Here is a 24,099-nt window from a genome sequence, read left to right on the forward strand (position 1 = left end):
TGTGAGGAAAACAAGGGCTGACATCTCAGGAACAAGCCACAAAAGACATGAAGGACATATAAGTAAAACTGCAAACAGAGCTGCAACATTAATAAACTTCCACTCTTTTTAGGAAATTGTTGTTTCACACAGACAAATTTCTGCAAAACCCAAGGTTTCTCCAGCCCCCCTTCCTCCTGTTTTCAAGGATACATTGCCCAGGAGAGTTTTTCACCTCCTCCCCGGGAGCTGCCGTGGTGTTCATCTCCTCTGCACTGGGGAACTGGCTCATCAGCTGCGCCTGGAAATCCTCCCTCCTCTCGTACTCCTTCCCACGATAGATGAACACTTTGTTCTGCAAGGCACAAAGAGCTCATTTCTCGGGCTCTGGGATGCTGAGGCAGAAGTTAGAGATCCGTGGTTATCAGCACAAACGCACAATGCTCTCCAGATTTTGGAATGAGCGTTGCTGTTTTCTGAATATGAATCAACCAGAAAGCCAAACACCACTTTGACCGGGTGCTGGAATGCAGCACTGACTCTCCAGAGACCCTGGTCTCAAAGTTTTATCATTCAGAAAACAGTAACACTGGTGTAATACTAATATATTTCACTGTTTTTTCCAATGTTTCCAAGGCAGCTTTGGGTTTTAAACGTGGGAAATCAGGATCTCTTGTTGCTTTTCAAGTGTGAAGAAAGCTACCCCATTCATTGTTCTATGTAAGAATCACTTTTTTAACAAGAAAACATCAAATATTCAGGTTAGTTTTATGCTCTGAGCTCATGCACTACTGTGATTTAAACAAAGCTACGACCTTTTAAAAAACTAAATAAATTCCAGTTGTGCATGACAGGTTTCTTGAAAAAACAGACCTTTTGGAGTCCTGATTTCTCTCATGGTAGTCAAAAATAGAGAAAAGTAAGGAAAATACAGTAGATTCAGCATATGTTGAATAAAGCCAGTTCAAACTGGCTTCAAATTGTCCTAGGATAGAAACAAGCTGTTGCCATTCAGGAAAAAACTTAGAGCAACACAAGACAGTTGGTATGAACATGTCAGCTCAGTGCATGTTAGAGGTCAAAAAAGCAGTGTTAGCACTAGTTATCACGAGGAAAACAGGAAAACAAAAGAAGAAACATGAATATCACACTGAACAAATTCATGGTGTGTTCACATTTCAAATGCTACACACACTTCTTGTCCTGCCAGCTCATGAACCAGAATTGGATAGTGAGGGAGCCAGAATGCCACAGGTATTTCCATTGCAGCTGAGAGGCAACATAAAGCTGAAACTCCTGCCAGTGCATGGTGAGGAGCTCTAAAAATACCAGCCATGACTGAAACAGAATTTTGGATTTAATTTGAACACAAGTTAATGACATTCTACTACTTATCAACACCCTGTGTGGAGACTCATCTGAAAAATATGTGCCCATGAGAAATTACATCATATTGCTGCATTTAGCTCTCCTCTAACTCCTTCACCACATTATATATCTTTAGTTTCCACTATCAAACTAAGAAAGGAGCAACATGAAAGCATCTCAAAACATTTCATGCATATTCTTACAAGTAGCAATTCAGATTTTATCTGCAGTCCTGCATCCAAGCAACAGGAAATCCAGGGAAAATATCTCCAGAGACTCACTTGCATTAGTAGAGTGCACTTGTATGTTTAGAAGCATATGAAAATGGGGCAAAAAAATTAGGAATTTGAACAAGTTTACCCGTAGGAATGTGGGGAATCCTTGGCCATAATACCCAACAGCAAAATAGTCTGGCTTGGGTCTCAGAATTTTCATGATGTTTTCATAGAACTTTGCTTGCTGGATCTGAAAGCAAAACAAACTGTAATTACTTGTTTTTGGGGGCTTTATCTATTCATTTTTAACCTCTACAGCAATATGAGTTGATAAGCTACAGCCATAATCAGCACACACAGGACACTGCTGAGGGACATTAAATATTGTTTACATTTAAATGCAAATATAACAGGTAGATAAATGTGTATGGCTTCAACTTTAATATTTGATCTCAGGCTTATCCTTAATTTAGTAGTGTGAGAAGAGAAAAGCAAACACCAAAGTCATACTTGGCCACTGGTAACACTACTGAAACAATACCTTTGGAAAAAGCCCTGGTCCCAAATTTTTCCTGAGGTTTGGCTCAACTCAAATTCTTGTCCAAGCCTCACATGAAGGGCACACACCATGGAAAGGGCTTACAACTATTTCTGCCATAAAATACCATTTAGGTGTTGTGTTTATGAGAATGCAGCACTGCAACTTAAATGGGACTAACAAAACCAATGCCTTTTATTTTATGACAAAAGCAGAATTTGTTGGGAGCAAGGGAAGATTTCTTTTTAAACAGTCCTGCTCAGGAACATCGTGGTTTGATTCCCACGGTTTCTTTGTGGAAGATTCAGGGATATTTATTGTATGAGCCCTAAACATTTGTTAAAAATCATGCAAGCATGGAATATGGGGAGCAGGGAAAAGAAGGTATGTGGGGGACAGGATTCTTTTTAGATTAATTCAATTTTAATGAAAACAAATAACTGAACATTTTCTCTTCCTTCAAAATCTTACTTCTAGCCTTTGGACCTAGTTCTAATTCCTTGTGCTGTGATACTTCCCCACTCCTGATTAGGATAGAATTCTTCAGGTTTGCCAAGATTCAAGTTGTTAAAATTTAAAGGAAAATTTAGGGGAAAAATTTCATCTAGATGCTTTTTCTATCTTAAAGTAGTATAGAGGCCTCCAAACCTTGCTTTATTTCTTTTAAACGTGGCCTTTGAATTGCCCTAAGTGCTTATTTAATCTACAGAAATTTCAAAATGCCTCAATAAACAGATTTCCATGCAACTTTAATCAACAGGTCTTTGCTGTTCTCTCTTTTACCACTGGACTGTTACAGTGAAACAGCAACTCTTCAACAAATGGATTAAAAATCTGTTGTAGACAACAAGCTCATAGGGAGCTCTGTCATTTGATAGCTCAAAAGTATTAATTTCTGTGATTGAATTAATTTGAAGACCTGTATACAATCTTACCAGGTTTTGGCTTAGAAGTTCATAGTCAAAAACTTCCTTTTCATATTGCTCTGCAAGCTCCTTGCATAAAGATATGGCTTCTTCCCACATCTGCAATGCAACCACACATTCAAAATGTAAATCCAGCCCCAACAAACAAGTTTTTAATGCATCACAGTTTAACTACACTTTTATTGATTACGCTCCCTTTAAAGTGCAGTCATTTATTAACTGCACATTTAGAGTGGAGGACTCGAGGCAATCATAAACTTCAGGAAAGCAGATTAATGTGAAAAAATAAAAGTGTTTTATGATTCATTACAGGAAGGCATAAGTAAACCTACTTTATTCTTAGCATAAGAATCAGATACATTAAGAAGAGTAAATCACTGGGGTGATAACACCCAGAACACACCCCAAGCACGGAGCTGAGGGGACTGACACCTGCCACTCCTTAAAGCACCATTTTATAAAACATCCTGCAGCATCCACAGCTGTAGGTACCTTGCATACGACAGCTCTCCCAGTAAGCTAAAATCTAAGGCTTAAATTGCCACTTGCCCAGAGCAGCAGCTTCTTTCTTTCCACACAATTTAAGGGCTGCCTCTGACAAGGACCGTGAGGAGCTGCACTGGAAAGACCAGGACAGCTTTTCTCCTCTGATGTGGGCACTTCATACAAGCAGCACAAAAGTGGTCTTGAAGCAGCTACAAACTCCCTCTCTTGAGGATATTTCTCAAGTTCTGTCAGGCTTCTCACCTACCCATAATAAAGGAGACAAAGGGGTTTGTGAGCACGACTCTCTGGGGGTTTGAGGCCATTGGGGGTCACACACATCAGGCCTGTCTCCAAAGGGTGCCACGTGCTCCCAGGTCAGGTATTTCTGAACCTGGCCCGTGGGTCCAGCTGCTGCAAACCTCCCCTGATGCACCTGAGCAGAGTCTGAATGCTGGGTGCTGTAGACCAGAAATCATGAGGATTTGGTTTTCCTGGCACGGTGGGTGGGCACTGCTACACTGTAATTTCTTTAGATACCAACACAAAACCCTGAAGCACCGAAAACTTCTACCTTTTGAATTATAGGAAGGGCTTCTTCTCAAGAAGCACTAATGAATTGCCTTCCCTCTTCTCTTCGTACCTTTGGCTACAGCTGAACAAGACATAAGGACTTAAAGGTCTTATTGGATCATGAGATTAGTTATCCAGCACTGCAGAATTTTTCCCTGCTTTCTTTCTTTGTTTTATTTCCAAAAATCTCAGCTCTACTGTACTTGTACTGACAGGTAATTTTATTAACAGTTAGGGTTTTTTTAAAGTTGAACTAAACCAAGGTACTGAACATCAAACTACTACATTTTAGATTTGGAATACAACCCTTAGTTTTCTCTGAAACAAATATGTCCACTTTGAACTGTCTGGCTTTCTTGGAGATAAGGACTGAATGGTCTAGAACTGGAATCTGGGTAGTCCATATTCTTTTCCTGGTAAAGGCAAGTACATTCAACATTTTTCATTGTGTTTTATTAGTGCCTGGCAAACATGCTTGTGACAATGTGTTGAAACATTAGCCCTCTTCCTTTGTGAATGTGGTTATTGAAAGAACGTGTTCCTATGGGAGCAGATATTCTCTGGGAATAAGCCTTCAGGACACAGTTTTTGCTTGACCCACATTTCAAAGAAGCTTTTCTACACAAACACTTCATACAGGGCACAATCATCCAACAGCACTATCCAGAGCAGCACAGCAAAGAGAGATCTGGCAGGGGAGGAACTCTGCAGACCTACCTTTCCTTTGTCAAAGTACTCTATGATCTTTTCATATAAATTCTCTTTCAAGTGTCGATAGGTCTGCGAGCACTGGAACTCTGTTGACATGACTTGGGGTGCACACTGTTCATCTGACCACTGGGAACAAGAACACAGCAAAAACCCCATGATTTTGGAGTTCAGCCTGTCAACCTCCCACCAGGTCTGGTTCCCTGGGCTCTTCTAAGTGTTTTCTTCCCAAGCCTTTTTTATCCATCCACAGAGAAACTGGGAAAGACACTCGGAATGTATTCACTACCTCTTCAGCCAAGTGCTGTATTTCATGTCCCTAAACAGAACATTTTAAAACCTGTGTTCCTTCACCACCACCATCTCCCCCCCAAAAAAATACTTAAGATAAAAATCTGTGTGAGAAGATTAATTAATTCTCTTTCAGTGGTGTCATCTTCACTGACTTGGTTTTGATTTTTTGCATTAAAATATTTCTCATACTAATATCTTTGTTTACAACAAGACATACAATATACCTCATGTATTTCTATGACCAGAAAAAATTAAAATGAAGTTCAAGCAAAATAGCACTGTGGAAAGGCAAGTTTATGTGGTTCTGCACTAAAAAAAAAATTTCACTAAGAAATCTCGGATTTTTGCTGAAGAACATTTAAATTTGGAATAGAAATTCCAAATGGAAATTCCACTTGTAATGGGAATGCATCTTACTGACCATTTCTATTCATAATGTCAGCTACAATGAGAACAAACATTAGTTGTAGTGAAAGGCAATTACCAGCTACAAAAGAAAGCCAAGATGACTTGATAGTCTGACCCATATTCTTTAAAATTAAAAGTTAGATGTCCCCCTGTGACAGCTGGAATAAACTATGTTTAATTGTCATAACTGTCATGTTTAGGTTAGTAAGAAATGAGCAAAATGAACACCACTAAATGTTCTCACTATAAAGAAAAACTCTTCTTGCTACAACATTTAGCTCTAGAAATACATAGCTCTTAACAACCTATTGAAAATATTTCAATAATTAATATTAATTTTGTATGACCTACTGCAGTGTTTTTAAGTAGAAACTTGAATACCCCTATTGAAAATAACTAACGTGCAGTAAGTCTGAGATTAAGACAGTCACTTTAATATATAAATTTGAAAACTGTGAAAGCTTAATTATATATTGAATTTAGAAGATCTAACCTTCAAGAGCCACGTGTGGAGCAGAAGGGTATATGCTGCTTCTGTGTAATTCTCACAATCTAAATGAAGATCTCGCAATTTATACAAATACCTGAGGGAGGAGAGAGCAAGAATTAGGCTGGGTATTGGCCTGACTGGAATATTGAGTGCCAAAATGTTCTAGATAAGAGGAAACTCCACAGATGTCCCACAGTCACTCCCCAAAGAGACTTCAAGGACACTGAGGGTGGTTAAAGCTCTGTGCATTTGTTCAGACTTTTCTGTGTTCTTCTGTACACAAACTTTGGGCACAAAGGGAGGAGAAAGAGTCACCCTCCTTCTGTGAACTGCTGTCAGCTCCACCTTGAAGAGGAAGAACTATCAGACTCGAGGTCTAAGACAGCTCTGAGTCCACTATTCCTGGACTGTTAAGACAGTTGCCTTTCTCTGTAGCACTTCCCACATATAGAGCTGAAACCACAACAGATAACACAGGGTAAAGGAGAAAATGGAAAATACCAGCCCAGAAAGGCAGAGCCAGTCCCTGTACAGCTTGGAAAGTGGTAGAGGAAGGAGAGTTGTTCTAAGCTAAACATTACCAATGTTCTCCTTGATCCCTAGGATGGCATTTCCAGCACAACCACTGCCCATCACGGGACTCAGGCTGCACATCTCCAGGAGCCAGAATGGAAAAGTGCATCCCATCCTCTGTGTTTTGGGACACAGGAGCTCCAACACCTTATTGTAGCAGTTCAAGGTATTCCCATTCCCAGTTGGCATCCCAGCAGAAAATGTTTCCCCCTCAGCAGACCCACAGAGGGAGAGCTGTTCCCCCGGTCACTCCAGCTCACAGCTCCGGGTTTAGCTCTGAGTCACCTCATTTTTGGGATGCTGGGCTTTGTTCTGCACATTTTGCAGAAGGAGAGGCAGGAAATAAGGAGCTTTGAAACAACAAGAACTGCTGCAGCTCACATTCAAAACTCTTGGAGACAGTAAGAGGCCATTTCACATCTGAAAGAATTGCCAGTGTAGCTTTAGCTCTCCCAGAAAATGCCTCCTCAGTAACCCTGCTGGGTGGAGTGTTGCATATTGGAAGAGACTGAGTTACTCCATGAAACTTGAATGCCTTCTCTGCCATTCTAAATGTAAGATACACCCTCCCTCAAACCTCAAATCTAGCTGCATTTCTTTAATTTTAAACAATAAACAACGAATGTTGAGTGATTTGATCAACTAGAAGTTAGAAAAAAACACTGCTGCTGAATACACATCATAGATTCCAGATTGCTGGAGGCTAAACAAACAGTGCAGTGAGAATACAAATGAGGCCAGGGCTACCACAGAGTCACTGTGGATGGTAAACTAATATTAAGCACACAAATTCAAGCACAGCAATAAAATCAGAATTCACGAGAAAATATTGTTGCCCGCTCCAAAAGAGATCTAACAGAACAGCTGTCATACCTGATGTACATCTCCTCACGGTTGATGTCCTTGTAGAAATTCTAGGGACACAAAAATTTAAGTTATCTCCTAATATATTTTAATAAAACAAAAGAAAAATACAGATATAGATGTATATGCTGAGAGTTTGCTTTTCTTGCTCATTGCAGAGCCTAAGAAATAGATTATTTACAGACTATGTGCAGTTTAAAACTGGAACTACTACATCAATTAATATTTTAATTAGTTATATGCATGTGTTATATATACATAGGTATACTTCTAGTTCTTTAGCAAAATCATTAGTGAAAGTTTTGCTGTAGAAGAAGAAAATATACTTATCCAAAAGCATTAACATAACAAACCACATGCTCTGGCAGAACCTGATGGCCAGAAAAGCTGCTATGTATTGAAGCAGACATGTAGCACTGTAAATGCACAACATGGTTGTACAATACCTCTAAAAGGGGCCAATTCCAGGAATAAAGCCCATTATTTTGTCACCATAACGTGTTTGCAGGTGTACAAGTTGCTAAGGCTGTGCAAAATGTATGACTAGAATTGTTGCAGGAATTTATACCACATTGAGCAGTGATTACTGAGGAACAGAGAGTATGTGAGAGCAACACTTTGAAGGTGATGGAGGTCCCTCCTCAGCTTTGAGGAGTTCCCTGGGGGAGGAGTCTCTGTCTGACATATTCTCATTACAAAAGAGGAATGGAAAAAAAACCACAGGACCAGAACAGAGACTCAAATGTTCTCAGCACCTCACTGTGAGTGCCCTGACGTTTCTTCCCCACGTTTAAAAGCTGTTGAGTTGCTGAAGCTGCAAGTGGGTTAGTTCCTCAAGCCCAGCTTCAACCTGGCAAAGCCCACTGGCATGTTAAGCCTATCAAAAGGTACAGGCATGTGAGCAGTAAAATTCCTGATTCACCCACAGAACACAGGGGCAAAACCAAAGAAGTGAGGGGATGTTGCTGTCAGATTCACGGATGCATCCATGCAAATAGATATAAAAACCTCTTGCTTCAGAATTTATATCACTACTGAGCGTTGTCACCCACTGCTGTCGCCAGGAAGATTTCCCTTCACCTTTAGTAAATGGATTGTGAGGCTTCCCCTCTCCTCACATGAGGATGCCAGGAGGGAACGTACCAGCAAGTTGACGGTGCAGCTCATGCGGTTGTCCTTGCTCTCGTCGTTCATCACGGTCCTGTAGTCCAGCAGCTTCTCCAGGAGGCCTTTAACGAGGCTGACAAACCTTTCCACCAAGTCAGAAATGGCAGGGTGCTCCTGGGCACAGTCTTTAAGGCTGCAAATGCAAAAAATGTTGGGACAATTCCGTGAAAATCAGTGGCCTGTCAGCCGAAAAACTGTGTGGACCTGAAGGCAAAGACTGAGGTGGGGTTAAATCAACTGCAGAATGCACTGGAAATTCCCTTTGTGAGTCGGTAATTTAGATACCCACATGACAAGTGGCATATAAATCAAATATAAAAAAGAGAAACATTTATTTTTCCTGTCTGAAAGTGACGTTGAATTCAAGGGTATGCCCACAACTCCAGGACAGAGCAACCTGCATCGGTGTTACCACAAACTCCAGTCCCTGAAACGCCACACTATTGCAACAAACAATATTGCAAAATATTTAAACACTGCACCTTCCTCTCCTCAACATAAAATGCAACCTTTTCCTTCTTTTTGTGCTGTTACACGTGAGTGGAAATTTCAAACTAACAAAAATTACAATTTTAGGTCAAAAAAGTCATTCACTAACAAGGCCTCACCAGAGTAACCTGCCCTTGAGAAATAAGGAAAACCAAACAATCAACTTTCTCCAGACTGAAAAGAGCAGCTCAATCACTTTTGATAAAAATAGAGGAAAATGGGTTTTATAGAATGGCATCATCAGATTGAATTTACATTAACAGGACATTAGCATATACTGTTTCTACAAAGTGCTGAAGTGGTTTAAGAGTAGATATTTCACTTTATTGTCGGAGCTTTGTTTAACTATTTGAACATCATGAAGCAATTACCAGCATCTCACTAAGGATTATTTTCTTTCTTTGCTTGAGAGCTTGTTTCCTCTGCTTAACATCCTGGTTTTCCAGTGGGATTCTCTCTGACAAACTGCATTTTATACACATATATTTATATACACACATATATACATATATTTTCACATATATATTATAGATGCATGCATTGGATCTGGCAGAGATGCAGTTCATTTTCCCCAAGGCAGCCCTGCTTTATATTGGTAGCTGGGAAGGTTCTGACCTCTTAGTGTTTAATTATCAATTATGATATTCAACTGATATCAACTGAATATCAAACATCACTGTTTTCAAGACACCCAGGTAAAAAATTAACTTATTAGTAATCTTTAAGTACACTATTAAGAAAATTACAAAGTGTGATGTTTTAATTAATTGCAGAAATTTTTTTTTACTCCTCATAATTCTTTAAACCTTCTTCAGGAAATACATATTTATATTAAGTTCAGTTGCAAAGAAATCCTGGAAACTCTAGCCCAGAATGGAGCCAGGTTCCAAGTTCCAACTTAAGCAAAGCCCCTAAAGTTTACTCCTTGGATTGTACAACTCCAGTGGAGTTACTTTGCTGAGAGAGAGGGAGGGTGTACACGGGTGTCTGAAAGAATATTTATGTTGTACAAGATGTGTTGGACAGAGGCTGACACATAAAACCCAAACACTTTAATTATTGTTGTCTGATTAGTCAGAAACAACAGCAGAAATATTTAAATAAGTAACTGAAATAGGCCTTATAACATTAAATACACTGCAAATTGAAGGTAAATAATAAATATTGAAGAGCTGACAACTGACAGAAAGGTTGGAGTGTGTTAAATTATATTTGTGGGAAAGAAAGTAGGAAAGCCTCAGAACCACGTAGGAATATTATACAGGAAAAATGGTGTTTTACATATGTGAGATCAGAAACAGGGTGAGACACTAACAGAGGAAAGCACAGTCACCATTCAAGTAACTGTTAGGAATTTTTGCCACAGGTTCCCTTGGAGGGACAGCAAGCAAGGCAGACCTCTGAACATTCCCTGAGTGCACAATGAGCACGAGTCACCCAGACATCACATTTCTTTCCAGTACAAGTAGAAAAACATAACCCACATAACCCACAAGCTATTGCTGATTCTCACCCAGGACATAACACATAACTCCAGTCACCAAAGAAAGGTGAGCTGGAGTGCACATAAAGGAGAACTACAAAAAGAACAGGAGAGAGGAACACCTGTCTCTTGAGGGAAGATTTAAAAAATGTATTGCTCAGCTTTGTACAGTAATCTCAATAAAAAGGACCATAAAACTTCAAGAATTTCTCCCCCCAGGAAGGAGAAAGAAACCTTTGATTTTTTGAACAGAGCTTGAAAAAAAAATAAAAGATTTAAAATAAAAAATATTTTAAATAAAGATCAAGAAAACAACTGAATAACGTGGGCCACTGCAATGATGGGGGAACTGGAGAGCTGCCAAATGTTGTTTTCTGTTGTGCCTATATTAGTAACTAAAACATGCCAGGATTCATTTTCTGAGCTTGAGGACAAGTGGCCTGGCACCACAGAGCTACATTCTCCTGCATTTCCCCAAACAGGGCAGCCCAGTGTCCTCTGCCCACTGCAAACAGCCTCTCACCTACCCCAGATTATCCCAGATTCTCCTCCCTGGTGTTGTCTAGGACAGCACTCACCAGCACAGCTCAGAACCCCTCCTGGGGCACACTGACAGTCAGAACCAGGGACAAATGCTTAATTAAACTTCTGCTGAACCTATTTAGTTTGTTGGGAATCAGCAATTTCCCAACAACCCACAAGTGTGGGTGAGTGTTGGTTGCAGAGGTGACCACCAGCACACCACAGTCACTGACTGCTGCTCCATGCCTGCATCCAGGGGGCACTGGAACCGTGCAGGAATGCAGTTCTGGGAAATCAGCTGATGGAAATAGGAACAAATGAATAAACGTGGAGCCCAGTTTAACTGGGTCCCCATCCAGAAGGGGACAGAGGCTTGAAATCCCTGCTTTAAAAGGTGTGAAGGAGGGAAGGTTTAAACCAAATCGAACTAAGGGAGGGGAGAGGAAGGATGGGGAGGGAAGAAGGAAGAGAGGGAAGAGGAGATTCTACCACTGGTAGGTCACCAACCTCTGCTTCACCAGTCCCTCTATAGGTGTCATTCAACAGCTTCAAGGATGGAACAAATAATATTATCTGGAGACAAGATGAAGTGGCATCTTTAGACACATGGAAACATTGAACTTGAAGCTTCGTAGAAAGTGGGACAGTACGAGGGGGAAAATAGGTCTGTCAGAGCAAGGAGGGTGCCTTGGGAAGGCAGAGATCAAATGCTCTGGAGTATGTTTGATGACATTATTTGACTGCACCACTGAAAGATGGGGATTAGCTGGAGAGGTGCCACTTCTCCAGAAAAGTGTTAGAACAAGGCAGGCAAAGGGTGTCACACAGCTCAGAAAGAGGGAACTTCAGAGTCTCACACACAAGGTCTGAGGGAACCTTTGCTGTTTGCATTGATAAAATCTCAGTTTGATTACTCTCTCCAGCTTTAAGGAAATGTAATCTTTTAAAACAGATGGGGACATTGTAGGAATGTCCAGAAAAATTCCATAGGATAAACTGAAATATTGGGGTTGTCTACCCTAAAGGAGAAACCAGAAGGAAACAAGGCAGCAACTTTAAAATTTGTTTAAAAGCTGCTGGAAAAAAAAGAAACAGAATAAATGATTCTTTACATCCCAAGAAATAATTGGCCTAAACTGAGGCAAGGGAGATTTGGTATGGATATTTGGAAAAAAACACATAACTAGCAGCAAAGAAAGTTTAGCACTGCAATAAGTGTCCCCTGTGCCAGCTGAGTCCCCTGTTGGGCAGCTCTGCTCAGGCTCTGCAGCAGCATTTTTGGGTCACACCAAGAGCCACTCTGGACACCTCTGCCTCACCACCCAAGGCTTGAAGCCAAAATAGCAAACATTCAGAACCGAAAAATCAGTTTATTGCTCTCTGTTAACACAGTCATTGCACGTTAGGAAGTGAAAAGGGTGTATTTAAAACTTCGTCTGTCCTTGCCCATGAAGTGCTTTCAAGGAATAGGTTTACATTGCCTAGAAAGTGTTAGTGCTTTTATGGTTTTAAGTCTGCCTTTCTACATTTTATCTGCCTCCTCATAGGACAGAAATTAAACTAAAATAGCAAACATTTATAGTTGATTTAAATGATGTCTTTTTTTAATTAGAACATAATCACGCATTATATAAATAAGATAATATATACATAATATTATTTGATTGTATAATTCAGTATTTTTTAAAAAAAAAGCTTTCCCTGAAAGTGGACTTTTTTCGACTGTGGTGTAACCAACCTTTCACGGTTCATCTGGTGAGGGCTGTGACAAACTAAAACACACAAAGCCAGGGACAAACTCTCAGAGGGCTGTACAAAGACTCCAGCACTGCCCAAGACATCACACTCAACTTGCCATCAGTGAAAACGTGGCTATTCAGTCAGGGAGTAAAGCTGAATGTGGATGGCCAAGAAGAGCAGGAGGTGCCATGTGATATAATCTTTAGGATTATCAGAAATAAAGAAATACTTTGATTAGACCTTAGCACTTCTTAATATTCTCCTTCTAGGGTAGTCATGTTATTTAAATTCAGACAATAATCTCTTGGAGTCCAATCTAGACACTGAGAAAAGAAAGTAAAGCATTTTAAAATGCCTTAGTAGTGTAAATAAAAACGAAGAAATTAGCTCTACCCTGGCTGAAACTGGGACAATAGGCTATAAAGAAAAGTGTGGAAAGACTAATAGTGGGGAGAATATTTGACTATGCTTGAAAGCTGTATATAGAAATGCAGGTCAGGTATAATTTCTTCATAAATTAGCTAAAGCACAAAATAATGAAAAGCAACTAGAAAAATCATTTTGATGAGCAAAACTACAATTCAAACCACTGTTTCCAGCCCCTTGATGAAAAAAAAGTTGCTGAGATTCTACTTTAAGTGAGGTTATCAACCTGGTAACTGGGAATAATAAGATAAAATCATATTCTTAAGGCATTTATTCTTATGCACTACTTACATGGTCTCAAACAACTGCATGTAGTGTTCATCCCCTCGTCCTCCTTCCACCTCATGATCCAACTTCAGAATGATTTCATTCTCAAACTAACAAAGAAAGAAAAATCAAAACTCTCAGCAGCTATCCAGAGGTCAAACACATTTCAACGTGGCATGGAAAATGTACCTCTGTAGGATTATGTCATATATTTGTACACATGAACACATTGGGAGGCACAGAGAAAGCATTAGTGGAGACCTACAGTGAAATAAAGCTCTGTTGCTTTACATCTAATTATCTAATTATTAACAGCTCTGTAAAAATGACAGCACGTTCTTCTTTCACACAAAATTTCACACAGTTGTCCTACATGAATAATTCTGTTTCTCCCTGGAGAATTTCTGTGTAATTGAGAGCTTTGGCAGACTGGGATGCAGATCATCCTGTCAGAGAACTGGGAACCTTTCACAGTTGAAAGAATGACTGTAGTATTTTATGTAAGGTACTTTCAGATAACTGCAATGCACGATTTTTTACCTTACTTTAATATATCCTCAGCAGAAGGTTCAGCCCAGGGCTACACAGATGAAAACTGTCCTTCCCCTTAGAACACCAAACAGGTCACACATGTCTCCAGTTGTGTTGTGGAAAGGACAACTCCTTCAGTTGTAAGGAAACATGACATTCTAACTGAGAACATGTTGCTACGTGCACTTCCTTCAGGCAGGTCATGATTAAAACTCTCCACCCAGAAAAATTACTCAGCATTTTTCAAGAACAAAGGGCAAACATTCCCCATTGTTCTCCAGCATCCAACCCAGACCTACTGTCCACCCTGATGCTGCAAACTGCTCTTTTACAGAGCACCAAAGTGGGGGTCGCTCCTTCCAAGGAGCTTTGAAACACTGTCTTGAGCAGCCAGACTTTGACACTCCTCACACAGAGACCAAAATTTGGGTGCAGAGGAGTTGGCAGAGCACACACATTCCTCTCTTCTCTGGAAGGGGCAGGGAGGAAGGAGCAACTTCCACCACTTCCTATTCCTCAAACCGAGTCGAAACAACAAAAGCAAAACCGCGGCACTGAACGCGTGGAAATAAAATTGTTCTTGTGATGGTAACGCAGCCCCAGACAGATGAGCCTCAAAGAGAGGGAGTTAAACACATCCAGGGGGGCAGTGTGACACGGGAGCCTGGATCCCAGTTGTGCACACACCACACCATGGCACAGACAGGCCCCTTCTCCAGCCCAGCAGCAGGGACAGCACAGCTTCAGGTGGGTGAGGAGGAAAGAACTGCTCCTGAAAACGTGAGTGGTGCTGTTCTAGATGGACATGGAACGGTTCAAACCTTCGATGAAGGGGAAAATTGAGAAAATACTTTGCTATTTATCACCCAGTGAGATGCCTCCATAGAAAAGGTCGTTGCTGAGGGTGAATTTGAAGACTTGCAGAGTATGTACACGAGGAACATCAACAGCAGCACTGAGCAACCCAGGATTGGAGCAGAAATCAGCAGTGAATGTGGTGCACTGAACTCCCCACTGCTCCTTGAGAGACCTCATGACTTCAGATCTCAGTGTCCATTTAAGAACCACTTCCCATAATGTTCTCAGAGAAAACTATAAATTGTTCAGTAGTAACATCAAGCCCATTTTCTGATTTGAGTAGAAGGACTTGTACATTAGCACTATTTCTTAATTATTTCTTATAGAAGGGTCAAATAAGAGAGGGCCTTATTTTTTCTGTAGAGCCCAAAAAGGATTTTTGGTTTGGTTTTCAACTCTTGGTTTTGCTGCTCCAGTTTTAGTTCTGTCTCTGTAATTAGAATACAAATTGAAGATTGCCTGTGGAACAGTACATACTGTACTAATACTAGAGAATAAAGAGCTATCATTGAAAAATAGCTTAACAGGAAAAATAAAATTATTCTGTCTCGTGCAGACAGAAAAAGAGGTTTAAAGGGCTCTGAATTAATTCCTATGTGTGAGCAGTATGTGTATTAGTGTTTATATATGTATTAATAACGTGGGTTAACATAAGTGCATGGCAATTTCAGGACAAGGAAATATTAAACAAAACCACCCAATCCATCCATTTTCTAGACCTGAAGCCTGTGGATTTACTGCAGTAAGACAGAAATCTGTGAATTTAGTGCAAGTCAAGCACCAGTTAAAAACTGTCCAGCTCTTAAATCCTTCCTAGTACTTATTCAGCAGGTAGAGAATTGATTACTTCTCGAAGAGGCAATAATTTTACTTTGCTGGATCTGAACAAAAAAACTCTTCCTAAGCATCTTTCCTGCAGTTTCTCAACAAGCTGCAAAAAAAAAGAATCAGTTGCTTGGATCAAAACAAGTGAAAAAAGCTGGCAGAAATATAGAATGGAGTTTTTAGTGTTTCTCTGCCAAAATTAAGCCCTGGAATTAAACACTCCTCTAACTTAAACAGAGTGTGCCTAAGTGTCATTGGCACCAACTGAGCTTTAAACCCACCTGCTTGTCTGTCTAATAGATCCAAGGAATCTGCAGAGCTCTGAGCACACCTCAATACCAAATCAAGAGCAAGTCCATGTTTTCCACATGGAAGCCACCAGGCCACACAAATTTGCTGCTGAGATGATCTCACGTCCTGCTGAAATCTTTCTGCATAACAAAGTTTCAAGAACTGGGAGCCAGAAATAAAGCTATTTACAGCAATGATAAGCCACAGGCACCAGGGGGGCTTTGCTGAGGTAAAATACTTGTTTAGTGACTTTGTGAGAGCTCAGAGCTCAGAGGGACAGGGCACTGCACCAGGAGCACTAGGAATGAGCATCTGTCCTCCAACAAATCTGTGAGTCCCAGAACACCCCCCCAGCCAGCACTGTTTCCTGACAGTCCCACAGCAGTCAGGAAGGAAAGCAAACACACAAAACTTCCCCAGATGGCTCCAGCAACTGGCAGAACCCACGAGACATCCTCAACTGAAAAACCCGAACACAAACAGAGCGACTTATTTGAACAAAAATATAAACACGGGTGAATTAATCTCTCCTAAGCCAAGTTAAATCTGTAACTTAACTCAAATCCTTGTTTATTTCAATGATATTTTCATTTACTCTGCAAAGAGCTAATTTTTTTTTAAAGTTTGATTTTTTTTTGCTTGTTTGTTTGTTTGTTTGTTTTTTTAAAGCAATCATTTTAAAGCTCTTGGCCTCAGATTGCATTTAGAACAAAGAGCACGAGGTTGCTTGATGACATGTGTTTTGCTTTCTGAAGCCTTAATAAAATGCACACCCTGATCCTTCTGGGAAAGGTGGGTCACCAACATTTGAAGGATGGGACTCCTTTAGCACCACGTGTCCAACACGTGAACAATGAAGAAGAAAGGGATATATTTGCAGGACTAATTCTATCCACAGACACAGAAAATAACTTGGATAAACTGCCTTTCCAAGATTCCTCACTCTCTGAGCTCATGACAGACAGAGCCTTGATGGCTAAAATTAGTAGGTAATAATGACTCCCTCCCTACATCTTCAATTAAAGTTAAAATTACATACTTACATAACACTGCTTGGAGTGAATGGAAGCTACATGTGCAAAGCAGAAGAAGGGATTGAAAGAAAATGTCTGACTGTGTCAAACACCTACGTGTGGATTCTGACCTGTTAAATGTATTTGTATAACATGTCATTCCTGAGATAACCACAGGTGGAATTTTGCTTTTCTCCGTGTGCCCCCCCAAAAAATAGAGCCCTGTCCTGGTGCTGGCCCAGTACAGGCCCATGAAACATTAACAGAAACAGTCATTTTGGGAAAGGTTATTAAATCATGTGGGAGGCACCAGACAAGCTCTGGTTCCAGTGCTGGTAGAGGCTCAGCTCATAAAGATGTTTCTGTTTGTGAAATTTTTTTCCCCCTCTCTCTCATTAGAGAAGATTAGATTAGAAATAAATTATTTATTTTTAAAGTTCTGCAAAATTGTGTTTTAACTGAATGTCATTCTGGGCTCCTGAGTGCCACAGGCACTCTGCAAATGACATGTTGTCATTCTCAAAATTTTACACTAAAGCTTTGAAAAAATATCCTTTGTGCTCTAAATGTCAATTTGCATATACAAATTGTGCACTAGCAAAAGCTAGAGTTTGTGTGTTTGTGCATCCAATAATCATCCATTCATATTAATTATTTGCTCATTTTAATGAAGATAACAAGAATTTTAAACCATAAATCTTAGCGTGCTTTTCCTTTAAAATATATGTTTTTAAAAACTTACCAGAAGGGCTAAACTTACAGAATCAAGTTTATTTATCTTAATTATCTCATCCATGGGAAAGGAGAGAATAAAACTCACCATTCCTTGCCAGTAAATGATTTGCAATTCCTAAAGCAGAACATTAGAAGCTAATGAGATTATGAAATAGTTAATGATAAAAACTATCTCTTTGCTCTCAAACTGCAGTAAAATGTCCTTGTTCCTTGGCACTGAATAATAAAATACCACCTGAAACTTATTTCTATTGGCCTGAGAGGTGATTTAAGGGTCACTGAGATGTCTGGCACCTCCCAGGCTCCCAAGCTGCTGCTCCTGTTAATGGGGCAGTTTGACTGATGAGTTCCCGGGATTTCTGCTCCGCACAGATCCCTGGGTCTCTCCCGGGGGATGAGGTATAAGCCACGAGCAGGAAAACATTTTTAAGACAGCAAATACAGGGCTACCAGGACACGGAGGGAACAGATGCACAGAGGCAAAGTGGTTTTTAATCTTGGCTTTGAACCAAAAGCTTTGCACTGTGGAACACGGACCAAAATGGAAATTCCATCTGCTCATTTGTTCCACACTCGGCTGACACAGAAATGCCCCGAATGATTTAAAGTATTAAACATAGCTGGGTACACGAGATATTTATATTTACATGTGTCTGAAATGATGCCTTTTTGTTTGTCACTTACCCTTACACAGGCTGGTTTGAGTTGATTATTTGCATAACTACAAAGCCTGAATATTCAGTGGAACATGTACTGGGAAAATTTACTCTGCAAACACAGAATAAGGTGAGTCCATGGCCAAAGAGCCTGATGAGAATGGAAATGTCAGATAGGGAAGAAACCAATGGGTACTCATTGCCCAGGTAGGCACAGCAAGCAGTGACAGGAGATTTAGATTAAAATTCCAAGTGCCCTCTCCCACCATCCCTATTTCTATTCCATCAATCAGAAATATTTCATACTTGTGATTTAAACATTCTTTTTTCTTTTCAAAATGACTGCAGAGAACACTTCAGGAGTGTCAGTTCTTCACAGTGGTTATTTTTCTCACAATAAATACTTAGAAAAATTAGAGTTCCCTGGGAAATGTGATAATATGGAATTAATTATTCATTGCTGCTTCTGTGACATATGCTGTACTAAATACTGAACATTTTGGCTTATCAATATCTCACAAGGAAGGGGCATAAGGAAAAATTTAGATTATAGAGGATCCCCAGAGGTAATTTAATTCTACCTCCTACTTAACAAATATAAGTCTTGTTGCTCAGAAGCTTTTTCAGTAAAACTCTGAAAATTTGGATTAAGATCCTGCAACCTCTCTGGGCCCCTATTGCAGTGTCTTATTGCTGTCATTGCAACAAAAGTTATACTTGAGTCCAAGTAAATCACTCTGGAGAGCCCACACTTGCTGCACAAAGCCATTCCTTTGGTTCTTAATACTCAGGATTTGACTTTCTGGGAGCAGAAAAGCCCACATGACACACATTTAACCAGAAATACTGAACACATGATATTTTAATGCCTTTTCACACAGAGTGTTTTTAATTACCTTCTTGAATTCTGCTGTCCTCTGATATTCACACAGCATCATGTCAAAGAAAATCGGGATTGTGGCCTTTCGGAGTTCGACTTCTGGAATAAGAGTCATTTCCAAGATGGGCCCAACCATCCCAGGAATAAAGCAGATTTTGTTCTGGCCTGAAGCAAAACCACAAATTGGATATTTGAGGTGGAAAGAAATACTTTTAGGAAATACATGTAGGACATGCAATCATTTAAAGCACTGTTTAAGCCACTTGTGTTGGTGAAGTCTTACAGCTCAGTCACTCCTGTCTGCTCCTTCTCAAAGGCTGGGAGGGTGTGAATGGACACTGTCTCCTTCCAAAGGGGCAGAATTCAGTGCCAGGATTGGGCATGTACACCAGCTGAGCTGACATTTTTCAGTGAACAGTTTTTCAGCTTTCGACATCTCCTTATAAATATTTAGAGTAGAAAGTAATAAATAAACCTGAGAACTCCCCAAATTCTATCAGCAGGAGAGATCCACACAGTAATGGCACGCTCTGTAACCTTTCTGGCTTATGAAGGAGAAAACTATTACTTGCTTTCACTTCTGAATAACATCAGACATCGCAACCAATAAACCAAACCAAGCAATGCATCAAAATTGCAGTAAATAGAAGTGATCAGCCACAAGATTGCCTGGAAACTTGTCAATTCAAGTGTATTTCTATTTCTGAAACCAGATGACAATCACCTGCTGTTAGGCCAGCTTGGAACTGTGAGATTTTAAAAAGCACAAGCCATTAGTTCTTAGCAATTCCATGGCAGAACTCTCCCAGTTTTCCTTTGTGCTCCACAGTTCAGTAGTGTACAGGTTGGGCTGGTCCAGCTTTTTCTGTGGCTTTTACAGAAACTAATTGAGGTTGACCAGGCTCAGAAGGTCTGACCACTCCCACATGTAAGCAGGACCAGCCCCCACATTTGTTTGGGGTCGGTTTGGGGTTGGGCTCTTGATTCTTGAGTGTCCTTTCTCCTTTGGCTACAGGTGACAGATCCCTCCAGCACTCAGAGATGAGGCTCTTCCCACCTCTCCTGAGCCAGACTCACAGCCTGACTCATCCCAGGGCACTTCAAAGAACAACAAACTCATTTTCTCCTGGCTTCAAGAAGGCTTTTCCTATTAAGCAAAACTAAGAGATTTACTTTCTACTAAACTATAACTGTTCTTCCCTTCTGGCTCCACGCTCCAGGGCCTCTGCCAGTGCTCCCTAGCAGGGTGGGCTCACCCTCCATATGCTTGCCCAGACCACTCAGCATTTGTCCTCTTGTCCCACAGCTGCTTCCTTGTCATCCCTTTCTTTGGTACTGTGTACATGGAGCAAGGTGCCATTTAAACTGACCACATCAGCCATCAACACCATTTCTTGTTATTCATCCAGCAGGAAGAAATGTCCTACCCCACGCTGGTATCTGAATATTTCCTTCAGACAATGCCTGAACAGTCCTTGAAGTTGTACCTGTTATGCTCCTGACCCCCATTTGCCACCTGCAGTCATCGACTCCTAAAACCCCACGGAATTCTCTTGTAGCACAGCTGTCGGATCAGCTGCCAACAAACACCCAAATCTGCAAAAAAACCTCAGCCAGGTCCAAGATGTTCTTGAAACTCTGCTCTGGTGTGGAGCAGAGCAGCAGCAAATTCAATAACCTGTGCAAGAATGTCAATACTGCCTGAAGCTTCTCGGGAGATAAATATATTCTCATAAACAATTGTGACAAGACTTGTTCCATAACTGAGTATTCTGAGTCTGATGTTCCTCTCTCGTGAGTGCCACATTGATTTTCCACACAATTGCCACACAAAAGTTTTCCAGGATAAAACAAATATTCTACAGAAGTTCAGTTAATAAGAAACGATCCCAAAGGAGTTAATGAGAAACTCTCAAAGGAGGAGCAGCAGAATGTGGCTGGATAGGAAACATAAAAACACTTTGGAATTTTAATCTAAACAGGTTCCAAGTCTGAGTCCCCTAAATTCTGGAACTGTGGGTTCAGGCTGAGCAGGAACCTTCCCAGGGAAAATCTATCCACTCTCAATTTCCGCAAAATAAGGTTTCTGAAGTCTGATTTCAGCCACGTTTGAAATCTGAGAGAAGGTTGTTCTCTGAGAGATAAAAAACTGGCAGTAGTCAAATGGTCTCTCATGACAGTTCCAAGCTTAATCACAGGAGTGAAAACATATGTTAACTTCAAACAGCAGAAATATTTACAAAAGCACTTCGTGTCGGATATTTTTCAATAAATCAAGAAATCTGACACAGATTCAGTGGTCCAAGTACTCACCAAGTTTGTACCACATGTCACGGATGGCAAAGCCAATTAAACGCCTCATATCTCCATATCTAGGAAAAAAGAAATACAAAAGGTACTTTTATCATTACCTTTCTTATCATTTTACTACAAAATTAAAGATATAAATTAAATACACATTTTTGCTTACTTGTTCTGGATTTTGTTGTATTTTGCATGGGAGAAGTTTTCCAGTTGCAGTGAATCTTGGGTAATAAAAGCCACAGCCAAATGAAAGTAGTTGTTCCACAGCTGTAAATTGAATATAAGGAAATTATAATAATTTTGAGGAAAGCAGGAATAATATTAAATGATGCATAATGCAGGATAATTTATGAAACCAAAGTATGCAAGCAATATGAGATTTCTATATTGTGCAAAGATGCACATCATTAGTATTATGCAATTAGCAGAAAAGCAAGAAAGATGAATTTTAATAACCACTACTACACATTTGCTTTTCATAACAGAGTAGCTGAATAAATATTGCTAAAAAAAGATCCACAGGAGATTCATTAGCCAACAACATTAAACCCTGAACCAAGGCAGGACTGGGGAGACACATTAACACTGGTGAATCTTAACTTGGAGCTAAAGGCACCACTGCAATTACACTGCATTTGAGCACCACTTCAAAAAGCATCCACTGGCTCCTCTTTGGATTCTAATTCAACCAGCATTTGCATGAAATTCCAATATGATTTGTGAAGAGCTCTCTACATGAAAGAAGGACAAAATACATCCCTAAATGACTACTGATGTCATGTGCTTGGAGAAGGTGAAACCCTCTCTCACTTCCTTCTCTCACTTTGTTCCTCAAAGCAAATTACTTGTTCTCCAGACAATCAAAGTATTTCTCACACGCTAAAGATGGAATGGGAAAAGAGAAACTTCACTAGGAAACATGAATTTAAGGAAGGAAATACTATTTTGAAAAGCTTCTAAGCAGTCAGCAACAGCTTCAGACAAATAATGGTAGGTATTATAGAGAGATAGAAAGGCAATGGTAAATATATTTAGTGGTAGTTTAAAGGATTGCAACAGAACTTGTAACAGAGCTCTTCATTTTGTATGGTGTAACACAACCCTGGTTGGGAACCCACACTGGAAATATGATGTTCCATCAAAAACAGGAGTGACCTCTGTCCTTTATAGCCTGGAAAACTCCAGTGTGCAAATAACCAGGAAAAACAGAGACTGACACACAAAACCACACATGGAACCACAAACATTTCCTAAAGGAATTATTGTCTATAATGTGTATTTTATTCTTCCCTCTGAGGTCCAACCAAAGCTCTCCTGAGCAGAGCTGATCATTTCAAAGCTGGCCCTGCTGCAAACACACCAACTCAATACCATCCTCATTCAGGGCCTTTTGCATCAGGATAAATGTTATTTATGCCCTGAAAGGTCTCCTTTACTCTCTTACCAAATATTTCAAATTATAATTTTGACCAGTGTGGAGTTTTCAGCCCCTGAGAAGCTGTGTTTTTTGAGGTGCAGGGCACTCACTTGGCATGTGTCAATTATAATTTATATTTCATCATCATCATCAATAATAATAAAATGGAAAATTTCTCAAATCATTCTAGATTATAGAGAGAAAAATGAAGCCTTATTACTAAAGACACTGGTCTATTTATTCACTTAATAGCTCCGAGTACAGTGCCACCTTTGTCAGAGACACACACTATAAACTCAGTAACCTGATTTATAAAATATATTTCCTTTTGTCCTCAGAGTACCCCAAAATGGCTGAAAAAAAAAGGATCCTTTGTATTTCAATAGCATGTCCAAATTAAGGACTTGCAAGCTTTGAAGTACCAGAACTGAACTCGGTGAGGCCAAATAGTCTCTCAGAGGTAAAACCAGAGAGAAACAGATTTTAAAAATGTAAAAAAGTATCCTTATGAGACCCATTTTGTTCTCCCTTAAGCCCACACTAACATTCCAAGGTGTTTTGGACACGTGGCTCAATTGGAAAATGTGGAGTTGATTTAGTAAGAAATTTCCAGGGATCTTACAAAGAGGAGGTTTGGTAATTATCCTGAAAAATCATCCCTCAATAAATGCTGCTGCCTCCTCCTTCACACACCTCTGAAACCAAGACATTAAGGCCACCCTGTAGCCATTGCCCTACAGATACCTTTGCCCAGGGTTTTTTTTTTTTTTTGGTAATTAGGAGAAACATGAATTCTTTGTAAGCCTTTTGAATTTCTGACAAATCGCTGTAGATGCGAAAGAAACTCAAGCATATCCTAAAAACAGACAAGATGACAGTTTTGGGGTTTTTTTCTTGAAATATTATAGTGAAAGCAAGCTCAGCCCCTGGAGACCAGCAGCCATAACACATTTCAGCTGGATACTGGGTTCATTGGTTTGATTCTGGAGAAAAATGACATTATAAACTTTCTGCAAGTGTGCAGAATTGCAAAGCACGTGTAGTTAGCAGAGCTATTGAGCAAGGTTAGCCAGAAA

The 24,099-nt window shown here is 40.1% G+C and overlaps 1 protein-coding gene across 1 annotated transcript in view; it reads right to left on the reverse strand.

The window, feature by feature from the left end:
- Positions 1-24,099, reverse strand: part of DOCK2 (dedicator of cytokinesis 2) — a 164,253-nt gene that overhangs the window by 17,826 nt on the left and 122,328 nt on the right. Inside the window, exons 31-41 of the mRNA XM_064671560.1 lie at positions 21,773-21,873; positions 21,616-21,674; positions 19,319-19,467; positions 13,538-13,623; positions 8,563-8,719; positions 7,429-7,469; positions 5,986-6,076; positions 4,800-4,919; positions 3,036-3,125; positions 1,708-1,812; positions 193-334 (exon numbers count right to left, since the gene is read on the reverse strand). Coding sequence (XP_064527630.1) covers positions 193-334; positions 1,708-1,812; positions 3,036-3,125; positions 4,800-4,919; positions 5,986-6,076; positions 7,429-7,469; positions 8,563-8,719; positions 13,538-13,623; positions 19,319-19,467; positions 21,616-21,674; positions 21,773-21,873 — 1,141 coding nt within the window. The remainder of the gene's footprint in view (positions 1-192; positions 335-1,707; positions 1,813-3,035; positions 3,126-4,799; positions 4,920-5,985; positions 6,077-7,428; positions 7,470-8,562; positions 8,720-13,537; positions 13,624-19,318; positions 19,468-21,615; positions 21,675-21,772; positions 21,874-24,099) is intronic.

The sequence above is a fragment of the Pseudopipra pipra genome, chromosome 15, assembly GCF_036250125.1.
Source record: "Pseudopipra pipra isolate bDixPip1 chromosome 15, bDixPip1.hap1, whole genome shotgun sequence".
Lineage (NCBI taxonomy): Eukaryota > Metazoa > Chordata > Aves > Passeriformes > Pipridae > Pseudopipra > Pseudopipra pipra.